The sequence below is a fragment of the Oryctolagus cuniculus genome, chromosome 4 (genome assembly GCF_964237555.1).
Source record: "Oryctolagus cuniculus chromosome 4, mOryCun1.1, whole genome shotgun sequence".
Lineage (NCBI taxonomy): Eukaryota > Metazoa > Chordata > Mammalia > Lagomorpha > Leporidae > Oryctolagus > Oryctolagus cuniculus.
The window spans coordinates 68469535-68494781 of NC_091435.1; the positions used below are offsets into that span (position 1 = coordinate 68469535).

The window sequence follows — 25247 nt, forward strand, 5'->3', positions numbered from 1 at the left end:
TTGCAGATGGAATGACTTCAGAGTAGGGTCTAATTTTGAAGATCAACCTCTAGAACTTGCTTTTGAACCTGTAAGCTCATTTATTGCACAGAACTTTCAGTTCCCGTGTTCTCAAGTTCAGAACCAACTTTTATTCTATAAAATATTTCATTTTCTTACATGCCATTTTTACTTTCTGGGTTGGGTGGTGAGGCCCTTCCTGTTAGTTCCTAAAATAGTGTGTCCTATAAATGTGAATTGGCCTCCTATCGCACCTGACTCGGGGTGGGGAGTGATAGGTTCATAACAGCTAAGTGGATCACAAGATTCACACGCATGAAAGTACACACAAATCATCTTGCTAAAATGTAGGTTCTTATTTACAATGTGAAGCCTGAGATTCGACATCACTAACAAGCTCCCAAGGTAATCCCATGTGAGGATTTGAGAGCTAGCCTTTAAGTAGCAAAGGTATTGGACCAACTTCACAAACAATAATTGATTCATTCAATATCATTTAACTCTAATACTTACCAAGTACTGGGCTACGAAACTAAAGAGGAAGTGACATAATTCTTGCCTGTAAGAAGTCCACAGGCTAATATGGCAGCAATATCAAGTAAGTAGTGTGATTACCATAAGGATGAAGAAACTATCATAAACTAGGAGGAAATATTTGCAAAAGGCATATTTGATAAAATACTGTTATTATCCAAACTATACTAAGAACACATAAAATTCAACAAGGAAATGAATAGCTCAGTTTAAAAATCAACAAAAATCTGAACGAGTGCCTCACTAGGGAAGACACACAGATGGCAAATAAGTACATGATAAGATGATGAACATCATATATTATCAGGGAATTGCAAATTAAAATAATGAGATATTGCTACAGAGCTCTGACTGGCAAAATTCTGAAATATGAACAACACCAAATGCTGGCAAGCACAAAAACAACATGAATTTCCTTTGCTGGTAAGAACAAAATGGTACAGTCACAATGTAAGACAATTTGCCGATTTCTTACAAAACTAATCATACTCTTACACATAACCATCCTCTATGATGTTTACCCAAATGAGATAGAAAATTAAGTCTACACAAAAACCTGAGCATAAATGTTTATAGCACTCTCATTCGTAATAGCCAAAATGCAGAAGCAAACAAGGTGTACTTCAGATAAATAAACTGTGGCACATCTATACCATGGAATATTATTTAGTGCTAAAAAGAGTCATGAGAAGACATAGAAGAAACTTAAATGTATATTACCAAAAGGAAGAAGCCGATCTGAAAAGGCAATACAGGGTATGATTCCAACTACATGGCATTCTTTAAAAAAAAAAAAAAAAGTAAGGATATAATACACACTTCAGTAGTAGTTCCCAGGGTTTAGAGGGAAGGGAGGGATGAATAGATGGAGCACAAAGGATTTTTTTTTAAAAAAAGATTTTATTTATTTATTTGAAAAACAGAGTTACAAAGAGAGAGGGAGAGAGAAAGAGAGATCTTCCAACTCCTGGTACATTCCCCAAATTGCCTCACCAGCCAGCCCTGGGCCAGGCTGAAGCCAGAAAGGAGCCAGGAGCTTCTTCCAGGTCTCCCCCATGGGTGCAGGGGCCCAAGGACTTGGGCCATCTTCCGCTGCTTTTGCAGGCACATCAACAGGAGGATGGAGTGGAAATAGGGTTGCCAGGACTCGAATTGGCACCCATATGGGATGTCAGCATCACAGGCAGTGGCTTAATGTGCTATACCACAATGCTGGTCACAGCACAGAGGATTTTGAAGGTAGAAAAACTATCTGTATATCAGTACAATTGTGGACACATGTCATTCTACAAGCCAAAACCTAAAGAACTAAAACATCAAGAGTAAGCTATGGACTTGGGTTAACAGTGACTTGTCAGTATCAGTTTGATTGTAGTTCATGCAGCATGCTGCTGATGGTGGTATCTGTGCATGTTTAGGGAAAGAGGACATTTAAGAAATCTTGCCTTCTGTTTTGCTTTGCTGACTCTAAAACTACATATATATATATATATATATATGTACAAATATGCATGTAAGATATGACCAAGCCAGAAAATCCATTTTGAGGACTAGATGGTCCCGGTTGGTGCACAACACTGATCAAAGAAATGACTTCTATCAAATCTCACCTCTACTTCTGGACCTCTAAAGTTGTATGCACTGAGAAACATGTCAAAATCACCCAGGGTGTATTCTAAAGGAAAAGATTATAGAGCCCTATTCTAGGTCTCCAGAATCAGAATTTCTCAGCTCTGGAAGTTAGTAAGCTACAGTTTAGCCAGTTCTCCAGGTTGTCTTGTATACTGCAAGATTTGAGAATCACTTCTATCTTACATCCATACATGTTTTGTCACAAAATCAAATATCCAGTCAATTTCAAATAAATCTTAATCATTTTACCTTCTTATTGGGAACCACCAGCAAGCTTAAATTTCATCAAAAATCATTAAATTGTCTGTATATTCTGTTTCTCAAAGCATCGGTAAATCAATGAAATAAGTCATGGAAATAATATCAAAATAGATTTATTGAAGGAAATAAGGCATAAATAATTTGTTACTTTGACAAGCATGATACAAGTATAAGACATTTAGAAAAGTGAAATCAATAACATCTTTACTGTAAGTCACCCTAAGAACATTCTAAGCAACATAGACAGAAATATTTTGTTTTTTTTAAGTGGGAGAGATTTAGGAAGGAACTGCTCAACTTTGTGTGTTTATCTGATAAGAGAAGACCAAAATGTAACCTCACCATACTTCCTGTTTCTATTTTTAAGAATTGGACAAGCAATTCTTCTCTTTTTTACATAATTTGTCCACAAATACTGCTTGGCTAAAAGAATCCATCTAGAATTTGCTTAAATCTTAAGTGTAATGTTATCATACTGGCTAGATAACATTGACTCAGAAACTGCCTCTTCCACCCCAATCTTAGTAACTGCACGTTAATGCCAGCATTACATAAGAAAAGCCTCAGTTTTGCCTCTTTTGTGTGTATATCATACTCCCATTCCCATGATTTCATACATTTTCTTTAATGATCCATGATCTAGCATTTTAAGCTTCATAAGCAAACTGAAAATGTAAGAGCAATTTGATCAGTTTCTCTTGTGCAATTTCTATAGGTCACTTACCCCTGTATGCACTAACACACACACACACACACACACACATTCATTGATTCAGCAGCTCATGTATTTGTTCAAATGAATCCCAACTTTGGCTAACCACTTTGTTTTAGGACTACTCTATTATTTAGTAGCAGCACCTGAAAACTCTGGCCTCTATTTGGTCAATAAAGTCATAGGCTATTTTTGAAATAATCAGACTCAAGTACTCTGAAAATTCAGAAAATCTGAAACCATCTCTTATTTTGCTCTTAGAGTGGCTGCAATCTCAGAATTTAAAAATTATCAAACTGTAATATTTCACAAGGTATGATTTGCTCTGAATTCCCTCATAAGAAAAACAGCAAGGTAGAGATATGAATGAAAGCATGTTGATCCCTGTTGATTGATGAAATATTCTGAACTCTTCTTCATTCCATTAACTGTGATTTTAATTTGCTATCAGGCCAACCATGATGCAGGTTTCAATCTGCACATGCCTAGCGACACCTATTTTCACTGATTTTTAAGTTTATTCAGATGTCCACAGTATGTTAACTCAGCAGCATCAAGTCACTTTCATATGCATTAGTCTATGTGACCCAAGCACTGAGCTACCACTTTGCTCACAAATGCACATGCACTGATTGCTCTATTAATATTCATATTCGCTGAGCAACCTAACTGGGCAGATATAAACATTTATTTGCTGAGTACAGAAAACATTTACCTCATATCCAGTTGGAATATTCTACATCTTTGCTGCACCCATTTTTTTCTTATGTCAAGTCCAAAATGATTTCTCCATTATATTTGAGAGACATCAGTCTTAGGTTGACACACAGAAATTTCTTATCATGGAAGAGTGGCTGCAAAAGTATGATTATTACAGTACTTGTGATTAGTCTAATTGGGATATTCTTCTTCAAGAGTGTATAGTGAACCGATGCCAATAACATTAAATCTCTCTTGGCAATATGTCTCTCAGTGCTGAAGGAAAGATTGAGTTTGCACATTGGGCAAAATGTAGCTAAATTTAAGTGTCCAGCCCTTCTGCTGCTCATGTTGGTGCTCAGTTTCCCAAAGAAGACTTTATTATTCAAGCCCATACCATAAAAGGTTTCAATTATTTTTCCAAGAACCAACATGTACCTTCTTAAAGTGAAAACTGCCAAGTTGAGAGATGTTATTTGACATTCTTTTCGGTCCTGGCAATGGCATTGATGCGCTAACCATTGGTTAGCAATGGTTGACATGCTAACCATTTACTGACCACTGCTTAGGGTCAGAACTAGACTCAACTCCTCACACATATGGATGCATATTCTGTAGGTTCTTCTTTCTCATTTTTTGCCTGTCTTGGGTTCATTCCAATGATGGCATGGTTCAGGGAAGCATAAACAATACCCTGTTTGGTTTCCTCCAGGTACGGGTTAGAATAAACCTCAGACCCTTCCTGCATTTTAAACCAGGGGTCATTATCATAAATTCCAGTTTCTGGTGGCAGTGTTTGAGAATTTTTCCTGGTGCCCACATCAGCTTGCTCACTCCTGACGAGCTGGGGAACGTCAACCTGCAAGAGAAAAAAGATGGCCTTCAGAACCACCCGAGGATATGTTGAAGCATATCCATCAGCAAACTATGAGCGAAAGGCTAATGTAGTTGTGCACACGGACAAAGAGAATCTGCTGTCCTTTACATACTCTGCAGAAATCTACATTTTTGGGGAGAACACTAAAGGAAAAAACACTATGGTCCTCCTAAATAGTTATCTTGCACTTTCTTACGGGTCACTTTTGACGTAACAGAACATTTTTCAATCCCCTTTCAAGATGAAAAGCACAGCTCAAATTAATGGGAAGTTTAGAATAAAATGAGGGTAAAGCAGCGTTTTTCCTATGGAGCCTTACTAAATTGGCAGAAAGAAGAAATGTAATGAGTCATTCCAGTAACAAGAGGCCTGGAATTGGAACACAAGTCAGCTGTGGTGAGGCCAAGCTTAGTTGTTATTTTATAACACAAGAAAATTCTTATACTTTCCAACAAAGCCAAGTAACTTAGAACCTCAGAGTAAGAGGTGTGTTTATGAACACTAAAACCAAAATGAGTCCTAATGTTTTCTAACTCATGTCAGCTATTTGTTAGGCACTCCTAATTACACACAAAAAATCTACCTGGTAAAAATGAAGATATGGTGTTGAAGCTAAGGGTTGTTACTTTCATTGTTTTAATCCAATTTTGTCAGTCCAAGTATGTTTGTGAAGATTGGCCTAACTCCTTTAAGGTATCAGGTACATAGTCTTAGTCTATCTACCCTTATGTGATAAGGTACATAGTCTATCTACCTTATGTGGTACTTTGTCATCCACAATGGGCTGTGTGTAGTAGGATACTCATTACATCTGTTTAGCACAGTTCTGTCATTAAAGCATTTCTGATGCTATGTGGAGAAACTAGATAATAACTGCTGATGCACTGCTTCCCTCTTACGAGATGGCTGCCCAAAAATATCACTAAGACTGATTATTGAAAGAGGCAAAGATTTAGGGCCAGCGCTGTGGCATAGTTGGTAAAGCCACCACCTTGTAATGCCAGCATCTCATATGGGCGCCAGTTCATGTCTCTGCTGCTCCATTTCCAATCCAACTCCCTGCTAATGCTTCTGGGAAAGCAGTGGAAGATGGCTCAAATGCTTGGGGCCCTGAAACTACATGTGAGGCCTGGAAGAAACTCCTGGCTTCTGGTTTTGGCCTGGCACCACCCTGACCATTGTGGCCATCTGGGGAGTGAACCAGTGGATGGAAGACCTCTCTGTCTCTCCCTCTCTCTGTAACTCTGCCTTTCAAATAAATAAATACATCTTGAAAAGAAGAAAACAACAAAGATTTCTTGGCTAAGATGGAAAGTATTCCATCCCCACTAGAAGGAGCCTGGTTAAAGTCAGTGGGTGGGCACTGAAGGGGAGTTTCCAGTGACTGGAAAACAGCCATAAAAATTCAACATATCAGTAGGGTCCCTGTTCTATTTTTCTACCTGTGTAAGTCTGTCAATTCAATTACCTGTATCTCCTCCCAAAATATGATTATTTCCCTGAAAAATTTTGTTAGCATGAATGGAGGAAAAGAAAACCTGGTGTTCTACAGGTGAACCTCTTCAGTGATGCCCCATCAAAGCCATGGGTGCTCCAACGCTGGTGCCCTATGATGTGGGCAGAAGCATCAATCCTACCTTCCATTCCCATGGCCCTTTACAATGGACAAAACACTTTTTAAAAAGAGATTTATTTCTTTACTTGAAAGAGTTACAGAGAGGCAGAGAGAGACAGACAGAGATGCCCCAGATGGTCACAAAGCCAGGAGCCAGTAGCTTCATTGAGATCTCTCACAGGGGTGGCAGGGGCCCAAACACTTGGGCCATCTTCTGCTGCTTTTCCCAGCATCCATATGGGATGTAGGTGTAGCAGGCAGCAGCCTTACTCACTAGGCCACAAAGCTGGCCCCACAAAGCACTTTCTAAAAAGTTTAACCTTATAACCTTTAAGAGTCACCAATATTTTCCTGTTTACTTTGACTTCCAGTAGAAAGGTGAGTTGTCCCATTTTAGTTCTATTCAAAGGGTAAGTTGCTATGCATCTGGACACACCTTAATGAATGACCCCCAGTGAGTCACACCCTTCCTATTATCTTCTTCCCTGAGTGCTAGTGCGGGAAAAACCTGTGAATTGTTTCCAGCCACTACATTGTGGAGAGGCTGATAGGGAGTATCCACAGGAAAATAAATCTTTTGAATTGGTTCTATGATTTATGTCTCTGTCCTAGAAGAATGGAGCTAGAGATTCTGTTGGTAGCCTTGAAGCAAGCTATGTGGTTGTTAAAGTGACCATCAGAGAGTCAGGTAGCCACAGAAGGTGCGTAGACAGTGGCCCCTGACTGACATCCAATGAAGAACAGAGTACGGATGAGAATGAAGTTCTATAGCTGCAAGGAAGTAGAGTCTGCCAGCAAATAGATGAACTTGGATGAGGACAAAAACTCTAGATGAGAACGCAGCCTGCCTGACAACTTGATTGTCAGTCTTGTGAGACCCAGAACAGAGGCCCTAGTTAAGCCATATCTACACTACCGACTACTGTGAGATAATAAATATGTGTTGTTTTGAATTGCTAACAGATATATTGACATATAATTCCCATGCCATAAAATTCACCTTTTCAAGTATAAGATTCAGTTGTTTTCCAAATACAAATAATTTTAGATGCTCAAAGGGCCATTTTTGGAAAGATTACAGCTTCAGCTTTTATAGGTACCTGTGTTTTCACCAATTCCTTTCTCTATTTTGGATTTTTTCCACTAATTCCCATACAAGTTCTTTCTTAATGGTTAGTACCAAGGGCTGCATTTGGCAACTCTCTGATTGTTTTCTGAAGTGCTAGATAACTGAAATAAAGCAAAAATCTCAAATTCCTCTGAAATACAGTAACACCTGAAATCAAACTTCCTAAATAATTACACATACAGAGAAAAAAACCTTTTGAATTCAACTTCAAGTAATAATTTTCCCAGCTTACACAGAAAGAAACAGAACTACAAACACACAAAAAATTACTTGGATTATTGTTTTCAATAGCTTCACAGCTCTCAGCCCTGATTGTGATAAAATGCAGTTTTTGTTATCATTCACTTAGGGAAAAAGAAAATAACATTTAAGAAAATTTTCCTATTTGATAAAACAAAGCCTTAGTACTCGACACAGTGATACTTTCTAAAAGCTTAATAAAATCTGGTAAGTTGAATGTATGTGCTTTGGTTTAAAACTAGGAAGCTCAGTAAGGAGTGGTGAACACTACTAACATCACGTACATAGAGAATTATTGACTCTATCTGCCAAAAATATACTTGGTTTTTCGGAAATTTCAAGAGGGTTATGACCTCTTCATTGCCACTCTTCTTTACTGAAACACACACTTGCAAGTCAAACTCTACCTCATCTATGACTGTTTGCTAATTAAAGGATTTCAAAACAGTTTTCTCATAAACATATTGCCTCATCTTGCATGGTTTTTCCATTCCAATATCTATATAACACTGAATTTAAATTTACATTCCCAATCTTTTAGAAAAAAATGTCTCCAAATTGCCCTTTGCTTTGTCCAAGTGGTCTCTTCCTCCAGGAGCCCACACACATCATCAAGGACTTGTGCTTAGTAACTAAGCCTGGGAAGATGCTTCTATCTGCTGTATGGTTTATAAAGAAATCTAGTCATTTTAGGAGTTTATTGATGTGTTCATTCTTTATTGTCTTCCAGACAGTATTGTCTTCCAGAAAGACTTCAAAATGTTTTTGTGAAAATAAAAGGATAGCCTCAAGTTGCATAACAGGCAAGAGCAGAGCCAAGGTTCAGGGTTTCAGTCTCCAATTTTTCTATTTTGAATCTTGACTGTGTCCTATGCCCTTCCAAAGAAAGTCTGATTGTGAGAACTATTCACCCTGAAGAGCCTTTGTTGCAAGCTGGAGTGAATGTAAAACAAACATTTTATATATTACTCAGAGGCACATGGTGTTCTATAGATGTGTCAAATGAATGAATGAGAACCTAGAATAACACAAAGTACATTTGTTCTGCCAGACATATCAAACATACCAGGTTAATTTCTCTTCCTGCAGCATCAAAAGGCTTCTTTTGTTTCCCTGGAAGAGGAAAAGAATAATAAGCATCCACCAAGACTCAGGAAAGCCCAGGTGACTGACCTTCCCACCCAGGCCCATTCCGTTGTCATTATTTTGATGTATTTATTTCCTTTGGCTACCATGCCCATTTTGTGAGAATTTACACTGCCCATTTCCCCCACTAGGAAATGACAGAGTTCTGAGAGGTTCCAGCAACCTCATGAAACATAAAGAATCAGCTGCCCCCCCCCCCCCCCCCGCCCCGGAGAAGAGCCACACAGGTGCGGAAGCAGGATTGCTGTTTCCAGAGCATTTCTCAGAATTTTGAGGAGGTGCTGGGTTAGTGCTCACTCTGCAACGCTGCAAGTGTTTTTGTTCAGACCAAGTTTTCCCTTGTGGCAGCAGAGCAAGGGTTTCTCTAGCTGATTCCATAGCTACACTGTGGCTGCTGTGGAAAAAGTCATGAGAGGAGGAGGAGAGGGCGAACGAGAAAGCTGTGGTGCTTCAGATCAGAACTAGATCAGAAATACCTCTTCATTCTTCTCTTAGTTTTTTTAAGTGTTTGGTTGTGACACTGATGGAAATTTTCAAAAACAGAAAGAATTGTTTTCAAAATATGACACTTCTCCCATCATAGCCAAACCCACATTTTTCAAATACATTTTGGTTAAGTGAGGGCTCAGTGGAACATGTTTCTGATGGTGACAAAGCACACACACACATGAATTCTCTTTGAGGACTTTGGTTCTTTATTTAGATAAGGGTGTGTGCCTGGAGTCATGTGGTATAGCTTGGAAAAAGAGGATAAGACAAAATTCAAGTTAGACATGTTTATCTGAGAGATTATTTCAACCTCCCTGTCAGCCAGCTAAAGTTTAAAAGAGCTCTTTCTCAGACAAACCTAAGTTAGATACAAATGGGATGAAAAAGTCCCAGCCACTGGACCCTCCTAGGCACGGCCCTAGGCTGGAGCCTGTACTGTGGTGGGCATGCCCTGTCACAAGTGGAGCCAGCCCAAGTTAATCCATGTGACTTTTTGGCAGTAGTGTGGAACTCTAGTCAATATGTTCCTGACACTAATTCATGTTCTTTTAACACAATACCCCTTTCTTAACTCATCACTCATTGGTATCTCCAAACACCAAACACCTTATTCCTTTCCACATAGCTTTGCCTGGCAGGCAGCTGATGCCCATCACCATTGATCAATGTTAACAGCCATTAAGATCCAGGAAATCATTATCCTTAGTTTATCACAGAAGACCCAGAATGAAAACAGCAGGAAACACCTACAACTCCATCAGCCCCAGGAATAAGAGCCCCAAGTGTGTGGTACAGAGAGGCAAAGGGAGAATGGACCCCACCTGGGTGCCCTCTCAGGCAGCATAGGAGGCAGAAGCAGGTGATAAGGAGCAGGGGCAATCCTCCTGAAGCCAGCAACCCGTAAAGGAGCCACGGTGAGTCTGCCATCTCTTCCTTGGAGGGTGGTCCTGAAACACCCGTTGCATCTGGAAAGTTAGTCAATGCTGAAGACACTTAGGAAATCTGAGATCTCTCCGGAGCATCAGTAGCCCTCTGCACAGTCAGAATTCGAAGGGAGGCATTTTGAGGCCTTTCCTTCCCAGACATATCCCCTAAGAATCCCAGGCAGTAATGCCCTCAATGACCTCTTGCTTCGCTCCTCAGCATATGTGGCTCAGCAATAATTTATATTTGCCAAAAAATCCTGTATGATGCCAGAGTTCATCTTGCAGAGAACAAATCTCCATCATGGCTCTCAGAAAACACTTCTCAGAGGCCTTCCAGGTACAGCATTTCATTAAATGCTCATACTCATCACATAAGAAAATTAGAAACACTCTTAGCTTCAGCCAGCTCCATGATTGGAGAAGAGGGTTATTGTTCCAAGAATTACCCAAAGTCAGACAGCTAGTAAGTAGCAATTGGTACTCAAGTCAATATGATTCTGACACTAAATTCATGTTCCTTCAACACAACACCCCTTTCTGAACCCATCATATCTCCAAACAACAAACACCTTATGTGTCTCCAAACAGCTTTGCTTGGCAGACAGCTGATGCTCATGACTACTTATCAGTATTAACAAACATTAAGACCCAGTTTGCCTACAGTTGGTTGTAACATATTAATAGGTTGGAAAATCGTTCAGTAGAGCACAAATAGTATTTTCTAAAAATAAAACAGCACAGAATGGAAAATATCAGAATGCCTCACACATGCACCAGCGGTGTGGTTCTCAAACGGGACAGTTTTACTCCCGAGGGAACATGTGGCACTATCAGGAAACATTTCTGATCGACATAAGGTGGGAGGAGGGGACCAGCATCTGATGAGTAGAGGCTGCAGTTGTGCTAAACATCCTACATTACGAAGGACACATCGCCTGCCTTGCCACAACAAAGAACGAGCAGGCCTAAAATGTTAAATCAGAAACTCTGTTTTGAGGCAAATGTGACTTAGTGGAACATTATTTCATACACATGTTATGGTTCATGGTGTAGGATGTATTTTTTTTATTCGGGTTGCTATTAACACAGTATGAAAAAATGCTGGAGTAGCATACGGTTATATTGTGTGTGCCTAGGTCACAACGATCTGGGCAACTGAAGCCGGATGTTAAGTGGTTTGGTAACTCACAGTCGTAACAAATACCTTATTGTTTGTGCTGCAGCTGCTGTTTGGGTTGAGTGAGCAGTCAGATCTTTGCCAAGAGTGGGAGACTTAGCTGTTTGGGGGAGGGGTTGGGATAGCAGTGGGCACTATGGTTCCCACAATAGATAATCTAATACAAATGAATCCATTCATTGAAATGATCCAGCTTCTAACAGTTTCCTTAATTTTTTTTTTTTTTGGTTAGTTCGGTACTTACTCATTAGAGGGGGTTGTGAATTATTTTGAATTTTTTCTGAAATAGAAAAACAAGATAAAGAAATTGGAATTAGTTGAGAAAACAATGAAGGTGTATACTCAGAACTAGTCTTGGAGAGGATTCCAGCACTTGCACACTAACAGAGACTAGTAACTCAGCTCAAGGTCAGTTTGAATAACTCATGGGTCATCACCTACAGACCATGGAACACAAAGTAAATTGCTGGGCTTATTTGTGGGATCAAATAAAGACATTGTAAACACAACATAACCTTCTTCTCTCTGCTATGATGCCCTCTTCCTAATTTCTGAAATATAAGGCTATGGCACATCTTGTAAGCTAACACTGGCACCTGGAGTAACAGGTGTTCCAAGTGAGTGTGGAGGGCCATAAGGAAAGGATGCTCTCAGGGATATTCCAGGTGCCATTCTCTGAGATGAAATTATACCTTTCACTTCCTATCTTCTTACTTTACATTCCCTTTCCTACATAGATAAGGATAATCCCATGTTTGTGGTGCTCCTACTCAGAGGTTGACCAAGGGTAGATTGGGAAGAAACGACTTGCAGGCAAACATATGTTCTCTAGCTCTGTCATTTTTTCCCCTAGAAGTTCTCTATGTTTTTGAAAGCACTTATCTTCATTCTGTGAGAACATGGTTTTCCCAAGAGCACCTGTGTCCCCATTCCATCATGTTCTTACATGATCCAATTCTTAACTTGAACATGAATAGCAAAGGAGAGTCAGTTACAAATATTAGAAAATTCTCAGTTTCCTTTAGAATTATACATCAAGAGGAGAAGATAAAATATTTTGAGCATACTTATAAAATTTATTTATAAAAAGCATGAGCCTTAACCTAATTCCACAATATATTTTTCTCTTCACCTCATAAGAAGGCACTTCAAAAATGGAATTAAATGATAAGCTAATTTTGGTACAAAAATTAACCAAATTTTTATTCTTCAAAACTTTCATAGAAAATGCATATTATAAAAATGTTTTGCACAGATTTCAAAAATCTTTCGCACCAAAATGCACTTTTTAGTTTTATTTTTTCATGAAAAATTTGAATTATCCTCATATTTAGTTCACTGAATATTCTGAGGTTCAGAAGGAAAAAGAATTTTCCTGATATCTTTGTTCTCACCATTTTACTAAAGAAAAATCCATACCCAGTTTCAATTAGTTCAAGTCTATACCCAAATTAAGTTAGAGCTAATTTCTAAGTAATTTATTTGACTTTTGTTAAGGAAGTGGAGGCAACTCAAAGAAATACAATACAGTTCCTGCCTTCTAGTACATGATAATCCTTCAGGGAACTTAAAAGTCATTTCCGCAGGTGACTAAAATAAAAGGATAAATGTGATAAAAGAGAGACACAGACTTTAAATGGCATAAAACCGCTAGAAAACGGAAATACTTCCCCTAGGGTGATCCTGGAGGGCTTCTTTGTGAACTCAGGATGTGAGCCAGGCTTGAAAGAAGTGGGTAGAACTTGACGGGTGGAGACAGATGAACAGTGCCCTCCGAGTCAGGAGGGCAGCAAAGTAAGGGACATGATGAAGACAGGCAATAGCAAGTCGGGTGGTTAGGCTGGAGTTGAGGGTTTCTGCATGCAATGCAGAAACAAGTCAGAAAGTCAGGTGGGGACAAATTGTGAGGAACTTTACTGCTTACCAAGCGTGAGACCAACATTGTGAGCACTAGGGATGCTCTTGAAGGGACTCAACAGAAGAGCAGTGTTATGAAAGAAAGGTATCAGACACATTAAATGCATTAGGAAGATTTTTGGCTGGAATGAACTAAAATGGGGAAACACTAAAGACAAGTAATAGACTCAAACAATGAATCGGGACGTTTGGAAAGAACACAAGGAAGAGCCACGATCCTCAGAGATAGGAGGGGACACATCACAGAATAGATGGGTGTTGACAGAAAAGAGTAGGAATCCAAAGCAAAGTTCTGGAGAATTCCCAATGGGCATCTGGAGCATTTATTAACACAATGATAAGAAAAGGAGTGATAAGAAAGGTAGATGGTAGGAAAGCAGGAAACTAGGAAAGCAGAGGACTCCCAAACAAACTGTACAGGCTATTGTGTCTCCTCTCTACTTCTTAGACTTTCTCTCCCACCACTTCATCCTTCACACTCTTTGAGTCACTTGGACACTAATAAAATCCCTTAGAGCACAGGGCCCAAGAGGAAGCACTGCCTCCCTGTCCTGAAGTCAGACTTCTCCTCCACAAAGTGACAGATTATTGATCCTAATGTCAGCCCTGATTTGATCTCTAGAACTAGGAACTTCACGCACTTTGCAAAGTGTAAGCTAAGTTTAGTGGCCAGAAAGAGTTAAATATGGGACAGAAGAGAAACAATAATACTAGTGGCAGATTTTGTGTCTTGAATAATTATTAACTTGCCTCTGGCCCTGACTTAATTTCTTCCTTTTATTAGAAGTGAGCTGATTTCCTTAAAGAAAGACTAGATTACACAATAAAGTTTTTCTTCCAAGGGAGATGGACTCAATGATACTAAATTTAATTTTACTATACATTATATTAGTACTCACTATATAAATTATTCAGTAGCATCTAATTTTTATATTAATAGTACAAATAATATCATACTGGATGTAATGTTTGGCAAAGTTTGCTATTTTTTTTTAAGAAATTTAAACTTACTTTATTTTACTTATTGGAAAGGCGGAAAGAGAGAGATCTCTCATTTGCTGGTTCACTCTCCAAATACACAGAAGCAGGGGTCTCCATCCAGATCTCCCACATGGATAGCAAGGACCCAACTACTGGAGCCACCACCTGCTGGGTGTGCATTAGCAGGAAGCTGGTACTGGGAGCAGAACCAGGACTCAAACTCAGACATCTGGGATGGGGTGCAAGCACCCTAACTGCTGTGCCAAATACCACCTCTGCTCTTCATTCTGAAATAAATCCTGTTAGGATGGAGTTGATTGAACCAAGATGTAGAATGGGATAAAAATCTAAGCAAGACAGAGATGCCTGTGCCTAAAGAAAAAAAACCACCATGGTAAAGAAGAAGAGAGAACTTTCTTTCTCTATTTCTTAAACATGAGAGAAAATTTCTTTTCCTTGCTGCACTAGTATCAGACTTGTTGGTTTTCATGAAACCTAGTTTCTGCAATATGGCCTGGTGATAATGTGGCTATATCAGGGAAGGACAAATATGCAGCCAGCTGTTAACAATAGAACTCACTCTTCTCCCAATACCTCTAGATATGTGCTTGTTCTCCTGCTGGGCCCACAAAGGAACCCCTAGCATAATAAAGTGCTTCAGTTAAAGCTTCTGAAATGTTGTAGGCAATGACTGACAGTTTGTTTGTTGCTATGGGTTTCTTGCACATGTAAATCCTTTTGGCAAAGCTGAGGTAAAGGGGCCAGCCCTGTGGTGAGGTCATGAGGTCATGGTGTCAATAGCATGCTTGCCAGCATTGCTGAAGATGGGTGGGTGGTTTCCTCAAGGTGGTCAGCTAAACTAGAAAATTTCACACAAAACTGTCTCCAATCCTTGAGGCCCCAGTTCCAGAAATGGTCTGCACAGGGACAAACCAGCCACTTCTCAAACACTTCTCAACACCAAGGACTGTCAAATTCAGTCAAAGCCACAATGGGTTGGCATTCCTTGTCCAATTTTTTTTTCCCAGCAATCTGGGCCTCTGCCTTCCATATGCTGGGGAGCTTTCTGCTATCATTCCAGAGACTCCGGCTCTCAGACTATCACCTTGCTGTTTGAGTGCCTCTTGTAGGTTTCTGTTACTCCAAGGATGGGATCCAGGTGTCCCATCTCAACATGGACCCACCAGGAGCTGGCATTAGTAGAGGCTTCAGTGGTGATGGCTGGCGGTAAGGTGGTAAAGATCTTGGAAAAGCTGTGGTCACAGTGCAGAGGAGCTGTGGTGAGTGGCAAGAGGGTAGTGAGTAGCAGCAAGGACAGAGCAGAGGGCAAGCTGCTGCAGACATGGAGGTGCTGGCTCCTGAAGGACAATGACTTCTTCCCTGTTTTGTTCGTATATCCCAGTTGTCCAAATAAGTGTGTAATAGTATCTCATTGTGGTTTTGATTTGCACTTCCCTAATGACTAATGGCATTGAGAATTTTTTTCCATGTGCTTATTGGTCATTTGTACTTCTTCTTTGATGAAATGTTTATTCACATCCTTCCTCAATTTTTAAATTAGGTTGCTTTTCTATTTGTACTTGAACTGTAAGAGTTCTTATATTTTCTTAGTAGTAGATACATGATTTGAAAATATTTTTTCACATTCTGTTCTTTTCTTTTTTTTTTTTTTTTTTTTTTTTTTTTTTTTTTTTGACAGGCAGAGTGGACAGTGAGAGAGAGAGACAGAGAGAAAGGTCTTCCTTTGCCGTTGGTTCACCCTCCAATGGCCGCCGCGGCTGGCGCGCTGCGGCCGGCGCACCGCGCTGATCCGATGGCAGGAGCCAGGAGCCAGGTGCTTTTCCTGGTTTCCCATGGGGTGCAGGGCCCAAGCACCTGGGCCATCCTCCACTGCACTCCCTGGCCACAGCAGAGGGCTGGCCTGGAAGAGGGGCAACCGGGACAGAATCCGGCGCCCTGACTGGGACTAGAACCCGGTGTGCCGGCGCCGCTAGGCGGAGGATTAGCCTAGTGAGCTGCGGCGCCGGCCACATTCTGTTCTTTTCACTACATAATGTTCTTGGATGGAGACAAGTTTTAATTTCATGAAGTCCTATTTATCTCTTTTAATGTTAAGTGTGCTTTCATAATCATACCTAAGAAACTGTTGCCAAATACAAATTCAGGAAGATTTAGTTTTACATCAATGTAATTTTTATACTTTTGCTTTATATGTAAATATCTGATCCATTTTGATTTTTCTCTATGTGATTTAAGGTATGGATCCAAATTTATTCTTTCACAAGAGTACATACAATTGTCCAAGGAACATTAACTAAAGAGACTATTATTTACCATTAAGTGATCTTGGCACTCTTGTCAAAAATCAATTGACCATAAGTGTACAAATTTATTCTGATCTCTTAATTATATTACACTGAGCTCTGCATCTAACCATGTGACAGCACTATACTGTTTTACATACTGTAATTTTTATTACATATTGAAATAGGGAAGTGTTAGTCCCTCAACTTAGTTTTTCTTTTTACAAAATTGGTTTTGCTGCTCTTGATCTTTTGCAATTTTACATGAATTTTAGGATCACCTTATCCATTTCTGGGGGACAAAAAAAGGCTACTGAGATTTTGATGGGGACTACACCAAATCTGTAGATCATACTGGAAAATACATCTTTTCAATATTAAATCTATCAATTCATAAACATGGGACAACATTTCATTCATTTATACGTTCTTTCATTTATTTCACCCCTATGCTCTTTGTTCATTGTCCAAGCCTTGCAACTTCCCAGTCATATTTATCCCTAAGTATTCTCTTTGATGTTATAAATGAAATCGCAGGACTTAGGTGCACAAGCGACCTCACAGCTGTGCACGACCTGAGAGCTGTGCCCACCCCCAGTCAAACAGAAAAACCTGGCTCGGGGCGGGGGTGAAATAACAGGAGGTTCGGACTTAGTGAAAGGGTGGAGCTAATGAACTGAGGCGGTGAAAAAAGAGACGGTGGGCAAGAGAACTCATGGAATTTACGTGAGTACTCTCCAGAGACACTATAATTCAATAACCTTGGCAACCTGGTGGGAGACTGCAGGAGAATTTGAGCCCATACTGAGGGCAGCACAGATTCTTTGTGTGGTCCTGGGAAAAAAGCAGATGAATGATATACCCACAGAAGGCAGAGATCAGAAGCTGACTATCTTCGGTTCCACTCAGCTGTGCGGTATTACTTCTCTCCTGAATCAAAAAATATATAGGAAGAAAGAAAGAAAGAAAGAAAGAAAGAAAGAAAGAAAGACAGACAAAGAGATTTACCACGCCTAACATGAGTGTGTTACTTTTGGCACACCCTTAACCCTGAAGAACCAAGCAAAGCTCTCTGGCCACATCCATCTCAAGCCTCAAGCCTCTAAGGCTCCTCCAAAAGCAGAAAGTCCACTTAACACAGTCATAGTATAAAAAGAAAAAAAAACACAACAGCGAGGGAAGAAGAATCCAAAGAATATCTCCACAATGCCAAGCAACAAACACAGAAACCAAGGGAAAAAGATCAAGGAAGACATTATGACACCCCCAAATGAACAAGACACCCCAAGCCAAGGTTATGAGGATGATGAGATAGAAGCAATGCAAGATATGGATTTCAAAACATTTATGATAAGAACATTTAGAAGTTTTCAAAAACAAATTCTTGAACTACAGAAATCCTTACTGGACAGGATAGAAAAATCTCTCTGGTGAAAATGAAATCTTAAGGAGGAATCAAAATGAAACGCAGAAACTAGTAGAACAGGAAAGTGTGATAGTGAAGAGAAATCAAAATGAAATGAAGAACTCAATAGATCAAATGACAAACACATTAGAGAGCCTTACAAACAGAGTCAATGAGACAGAAGAGAGAATATTGGACTTAGAAGACAGAGCACAGGAAAGTATGCAGTCAAACAAAGAAAAGAAGAGGAAATTAGAAATCTAAAACATATTGTTGGGAATCTACAGGATACTATTAAAAAACCCAACATTCGAGTTCTAGGAGTTCCTGAAGGCATGGAGAGAGAGAAAGGATTAGAAGGCCTTTTTAGTGAGATATTAGCAGAGGACTTCCAGGGTTTGGAGAAGGACAGAGACATCCTAGTACAGGAAGCTCATAGAACCCCTAGTAACCATGACCAAAAGAGATCCTCACCATGACACGTTGTAATTAAACTCACCACAGTGAAACATGAAGAAAAGATCCTAAAATGTGCAAGAGAGAAACGTCAGATTACTCTCAGAGGATCTCCAATTAGACTCACAGCAGACTTCTCATCAGAAACCCTACAGGCTAGGAGGGAATGGCGAGACATAGCCCAGGTACTAAGAGAGAAAAACTGCCAGCCCAGAATATTATATCCTGCAAAGCTATCATTTGTGAATGAAGGTGAAATAAAGACCTTTCATAGCAAACAGAAATTGAAATAATTTGTCGCCATTCATCCAGCCCTGCAAAAGATGCTTAAAGATGTGTTACACACAGAAACACAGAAACACGGTCATCAATATGAAAGAGGGTAAATGAAGAAAACCTCACAGCAAAAGATCACAGGAAGTTCAAAGCATATATTAGAAAATATCTTTGGGAAAATGGCAGGGCAAAGTTACTACTTATCAATAGTCACTTTGAACATTAATGGTCTTAACTCTCCAGTTAAAAGGCACAGATTGGCTGAATGGGCTAAGGTACAAAACCCATCTATTTGCTGCTTACAAGAAACACATCTTTCCAACAAAGATGCATGCAGTCTGAAAGTGAAAGGCTGAAAAAGATATGTCATGCTAACAGAAATGAAAAAAGAGTGGGCGTAGCCATCTTAATATCAAACAAAATAAACTTTAACGCAAAAACTGTTAAGAGAGACAAAGAGGGGTACTATATAATGATTAAGGGATCAATTCAACAGGAAGATATAACGATTATCAATGTATATGCACCTAATTACAGGGCACCAGTTTATTTAAAAGATATGTTAAGAGACTTAAAGGGAGACTTAGATTCCAATACAATAGTACTAGGGGACTTCAACACTCCACTCTCAGAAAAAAGACAGAACATTCGGACAGAAGATCAACAAGGAAACAGTAGATTTAAACGACACCATTGCCCAAGTGGATCTAACAGATATCTACAGAACTTTTCATCCTACTCATAAAGAATTTGCATTCTTCTCAGCAGTACATGGAACCTTCTCTTGGATTGAACACATACTAGGCCATAAAGCAGTCTCAATAAATTCAAAAGAATTAGAATCATACGATGCAGCTTCTCAGACCATAGTGGAATGAAGTTGGAAATTAGCAACTCAGGAATTTCTAGAACATATGCAAACACATGGAGACTGAACAATATGCTCCTGAATGAACATATCAAATGAATGAACATATCAAAACTTATGGGATACAGCAAAAGCAGTGCTAAGAGGAAAATTTATAGCAATAAGGGCCTACATCAAGAAATTGGAAAGGCACCAAATAAATGACCTTTCACTGCACCTCAAGGATCTAGAAAAACTACAGCAAACCAGAACCAAATATAGCAGGAGAAGAGAAATAATTAAAATCAGTGTAGAAATCAACAAGATTGAATCCAAAAAAACATTACAAAAAATCAGCCAAACGAGGAGCTGGTTTTTTGAAAAAATAAACAAAATTGATAATCCATTGGCCCAACTAACTAAAAAACAAAACAGAAAAATCTCAAATCAATAAAATCAGAGATGAAAAAGGAAATCTAACAATAGCCGCTACAGGAATAAAAAGATTCATCAGAAATTACTACAAGGACTTGTATGCCAGCAAACAGGGAAACCTATCAGAAATGGAATTGATTCCTGGACACATACAACCTACCTAAATTGAACCAGGAAGACATAGAAAACCTAAACAAACCCATAACTGAGACAGAAATTGAAACAGTAATAAAGGCCCTTCCAACAAAGAAAAGCCCAGGACCAGATGGATTCACTGCTGAATTCTACCAGACATTTAAAGAAGAACTAACTCCAATTGTTCTCAAACTATTCAGAACAATTGAAAAAAAGAGAATCCTCCCAAATCTTTCTGTGAAGCCAGCATCACCTTAAATCCTAAGCCAGAAAAAGATGCAGCATTGAAAGAAAATTACAGACCAATATCCCTGATGAACATAGATGCAAAAATCAACAATAAAATACTGGCCAATAGAATGCAACAACACATCAGAAAGATCGTCCAACCAGACCAAGTGGGATTTATCCCTGGTATGCAGGGATGGGTCAATGTGTACAAAACAATCAATGTGATACACCACATTAACAAACTGCAGAAGAAAAACCATATGATTATCTCAATAGATGCCGAGAAAGCATTTGATAAAATACAACACCCGTTCATGATGAAAACTCTAGGCAAACTGGGTTTGGAAGGAACATTCCTCAATACAATCAAAGCAATTTATGAAAAACCCACGGCCAACATCCTATTGAATGGGGAAAAGTTGGAAGCATTTCCACTGAGATCTGGTACCAGACAGGGATGCCCACTCTCACCACTGCTATTCAATATAGTTCTGGAAGTTCTAGCCAGAGCTATTAGGCAAGAAAAAGAAATTAAAGGGATACAAATTGAGAAGGAAGAAGTCAAACAATCCCTCTTTGCAGATGATATGATTCTTTACTTAGGGGATCCAAAGAACTCTACTAAGAGACTATTGGAACTCATAGAAGAGTTTGGCAAAGTAGCAGGGTATAAAATCAATGCACAAAAATCAACAGCCTTTGTATACATAGGCAATGCCACTGCTGAGAAAGAACTTCTAAGATCAATCCCATTCACAATAGCCACAAAAACAATCAAATACCTTGGAATAAACTTAACAAGGACGTTAAGTATCTCTACGATGAAAATTACAAAACCTTAAAGAAAGAAATAGAAGATGCCGGAGGCATCACAATACCAGATTTCAGGGCATACTACAGGACAGTTGTAATCAAAACAGCATGGTACTGGTACAGAAACAGATGGATAGACCAATGGAACAGAATTGAAACACCAGAAATCAACCCAAACATCTACAGCCAACTTATATTTGATCAAGGATCTAAAACCAATTCCTGGAGCAAGGACAGTCTATTCAATAATGGTGCTGGGAAAACTGGATTTCCACATGCAGAAGCATGAAGCAAGACCCCTACCTTACATCTTACACAAAAATCCACTTAACATGGATTAAAGACCTAAATCTATGACCTGACACCATCAAGTTATTAGAGAACATTGGAGAAACCCTTCAAGATATTGGCACCGGCAAAGAATTTCTGGAAAAGACCCGGGAGGCACAGGCAGTCAAAGCCAAAATCAACTATTGGGATTACATCAAATTGAGAAGTTTCTGTACTGCAGAAGAAACAGTCAGGAGAGTGAAGAGACAACCAACAGAATGGGAAAAAATATTTGCAAACTATGCAACAGATAAAGGGTTAATAACCAGAATCTACAAAGAGATCAAGAAACTCCACAAAAACAAAACCAACAACCCACTTAAGAGATGGGCCAAGGACCTCAATAGACATTTTTCAAAAGAGGAAATCCAAATGGCCAACAGGCACATGAAAAAATGTTCAAGGTCACTAGCAATCAGGGAAATGTAAATCAAAACCACAATGAGGTTTCACCTCACCCCGGTTAGAATGGCTCACATGCAGAAATCTACCAACAACAGATGCTGGCGAGGATGTGGGGAAAAAGGGACACTAACCCACTGTTGGTGGGAATGCAAACTGGTTAAGCCACTATGGAAGTCAGTCTGGAGATTCCTCAGAAACCTGAATATAACCCTACTGTTCGACCCAGCCATCCACTCCTTGGAATTTACCCAAAGGAAATGAAATTGGCAAACAAAAAAGCGATCTGCACCCTAATGTTTATTGCTGCACAATTCAGAATAGCCAAGACCTCGAACCAACCTAAATGCCCATCAACGGTAGACTGGATAAAGAAATTATGGGATATGTACTCTTTAGAATACTATACCGCAGTAAGAAACAACAAAATCCAGTCATTTGCAACAAAATGGAGGAATCTGGAACACATCATGCTGAGTGAAATAAGCCAGTCCCAAAGGGACAAATACCGTATGTTTGCCCTGATCGGTGACAACTGACTGAACACCAAAAAGGAAACCTGTTAAAGAGAAATGGACACTATGAGAAACGGTGACTTGATCAGCATAGCCCTGACTGTTAGTGAACAACTTAATACATTATCCCTCTTAGTAGTTTCATTTTGTCTGTTCTACTTAATATGACTGGTTTAGTTCTGTAATTAATACACAGTTATTCTTAAGTGTTGAAATTTAACTGAAATGTGATCCCTGTTAAACATAAGAGTAGGAATAAGAGAGGGAAGAGATGTACAATTTGGGACATGCTCAAGCTGACTTGCCCCAAATGGCCAAATGGTAGAGTTAGAAACATACCAGGGGACTCCAATTTAATCCCATCAAGGTGGCATGTACCAATGCCATCTCACTAGTCCAAGTGATCAATTCAGTTCACAATTGATCATAATGAAAGCACTAAGGGTCAAAGGGAGCACATAAACAAGTCTAGTACCTGCTAATACTAACCGATAGAATAAATAAAGGGGAGAGTGATCCAACATGGGAAGCGAGATACTCAGCAGACTCATAGAATGGCAGATGTCCTAAACAGCACTCTGGCCTCAGAATCAGCCCTAAAGGCATTCTGATCTGGCTGAAAAGCCCATGAGAGTATTTCAGGCATGGAAAGCCAAGACACTCTGGCAAAAAACAAAAAACAAAAAACAAAAAACAAAAAAAACAAAAACAAAAACAAAACAAAACAAAACAAAAAAAACACCTAAATGAAAGATCTCTGTGAGTGAGATCCCAGTGGAAAGAACAGGTCTTTGAAGAAGGAGGTACCTTTCTCTGAAGGGAGGAGAGAACCTCCACTTTGACTATGACCTTGTCTAAACAAGATAAGAGTCGGAGAACTCAAGGGGCTTCCATAGCCTTGGAAACTCATGACTGGAGCATGGGGAGATTACTAATGCCATAAACAGGAGTGTCAATTTGTAAAGTCAACAACAGGAGTCACTGTGCACTTACTCCTCATGTAGGATCTCTGTCCTTAATGTGCTGTACATTGAGATTTAATGCTATAACGAGTACTCAAACAGTATATTTCACTTTGTGTTTCTATGGGGGTGCAAACTGTTGAAATCTTTACTTAATGTATACTAAACTGATCTTCTGTTAAAAAAAAAGAAGAAGAAGAAGAAATTAGCAATTCCCAACTTGACTCTCGCTGGGATTAAACATGACAATAGGTCTGATCTGATTTCATCATCATTTAAAAAATCATCTATTAGTTTTTCACTTTATGTTTCTGTGTGGGAGCAAACTGTTGAAATCTTTACTTAATGTATGCTAAACTGATCTTCTGTATATAAAGAGAATCAAAAATGAATCTTGATATGAATGGAAGTGGAGAGGGAGTGGGAAAGGGGAGGGTTGCGGGTGGGAGGGACGTTATGGGGGGGAAGCCATTGTAATCCATAAGCCGTACTTTGGAAATTTATATTCATTAAATAAAAGTTAAAAAAAAAGAGAAATTCTGTACACTATGTCCTGGTAGGCAATTCCTTTGAACTGAAGTGCCCTGTGAAATACTGTGGCCACAGACCTAATGTGACTTGGGATAAGCTCAATGGAACCAACTATTTACCTCTGCTGGATAGACCCCAGATACACACGAGTTGGAAAGAAGGGGAGAATATTTCAGATTTTATTCTACATTTTGAATCAGTGCATCCTAGTGACAATGGATTATACAGGTGTTCTTCAAATTCTACATCTCGTGTTATTCACAGCCACTCAACAGCCATTTATGTGACAGGTATGTTCTTGAGTCTTACACCATCTAATGCTGTTCTTATCCTTTTTCCAGGAAAAGGTGGATCTGGATTCTCAAGTGATAGGTGAACCACTGAACTCCTGTGCCACATCAGAAGTCTCCACACCCCAGACTGTGATATGCATGTGTGTGTGTTTCTCAGTGTATGTTTATTTGAAGTGTATGAGATAGAGAAGGTTAGAGAAGAATGTAATAGAAATTATTATTCTTGACTCTACAGCTTAATAACATTTATTTCTTTATTTATTTAAAAATGCTTATTTATTTGAAAGGCAGAATAACGGAGACAGAGACAGAGATCCTCTGTCCACTGGTTCACTCCCCAAACAATTGCAACAGCAACAGCTAGGCCACACTATAGACAAGAGCCCCAAACTCCATCTGGATCTTCAAGGAGGGTGGCAGAGACTCAAGTACTCAAGCCATAATCTGCTGCCTCCCAGGATGTACCTTAGCAGGAAGTTGGATTAGACGCAGAGTAGGACCAGTGTTGTGGTGTAGCGGGTAAAGCCATATGGGCCTGGTTCTTATCATGGCTGTTCCACTTCCAATCCAGCTTGCTCCTAATGGCCTAGAAAAAAACAGAGGAAGATGAGTCAAGTTCTTGAGCCCATGCCATCCACATGGGAGACTTGAAAGAAGCTCCTGGCTCATGGCTTCAGCCTGAACCAATCCTGGCCATTGCAGCAATTAGGGGAGTGAACCAGTAGATGGAAGATTCTCTCTCTCTCTCTCTCTCTCTCTCTCTCTCTCTGCCTCTCACTATCTCTCTCTCTCTCTGACACTTTGCCTTGGAAACAAATAAATAAATCAGAGAGAGATAGAGAGAGAGAGAGAGATGGAAGGAAGGAAAGAGAAAAAGCAGAGTAGCCAGGACTCTAAACAGGCATTCTTATATAGGATGCAGGCACTCCAGGTGGTAGCTTAAAGTATAAAAGATCCATAAAAACTTTAAGATCCATA

The 25247-nt window shown here is 39.5% G+C and overlaps 1 protein-coding gene across 3 annotated transcripts in view; it reads right to left on the reverse strand.

The window, feature by feature from the left end:
- Positions 1-2524: 2524 nt before the first annotated feature.
- The window catches only part of BTLA (B and T lymphocyte associated), a 47681-nt gene continuing 24958 nt past the window's right edge, over positions 2525-25247 (reverse strand). Inside the window, exons 2-6 of one of the 3 annotated variants that reach the window (XM_070072106.1) lie at positions 24735-24855; positions 11682-11717; positions 10156-10299; positions 8766-8812; positions 2525-4697 (exon numbers count right to left, since the gene is read on the reverse strand). In XM_070072106.1, the coding sequence (XP_069928207.1) occupies positions 4422-4697; positions 8766-8812; positions 10156-10299; positions 11682-11685 (471 nt within the window). In that variant the 5' untranslated portion in view covers positions 11686-11717; positions 24735-24855 and the 3' untranslated portion in view covers positions 2525-4421. The remainder of the gene's footprint in view (positions 4698-8765; positions 8813-10155; positions 10300-11681; positions 11718-24734; positions 24856-25247) is intronic. The other 2 variants (XM_051819055.2, XM_051819056.2) reach the window with 2 other exon arrangements.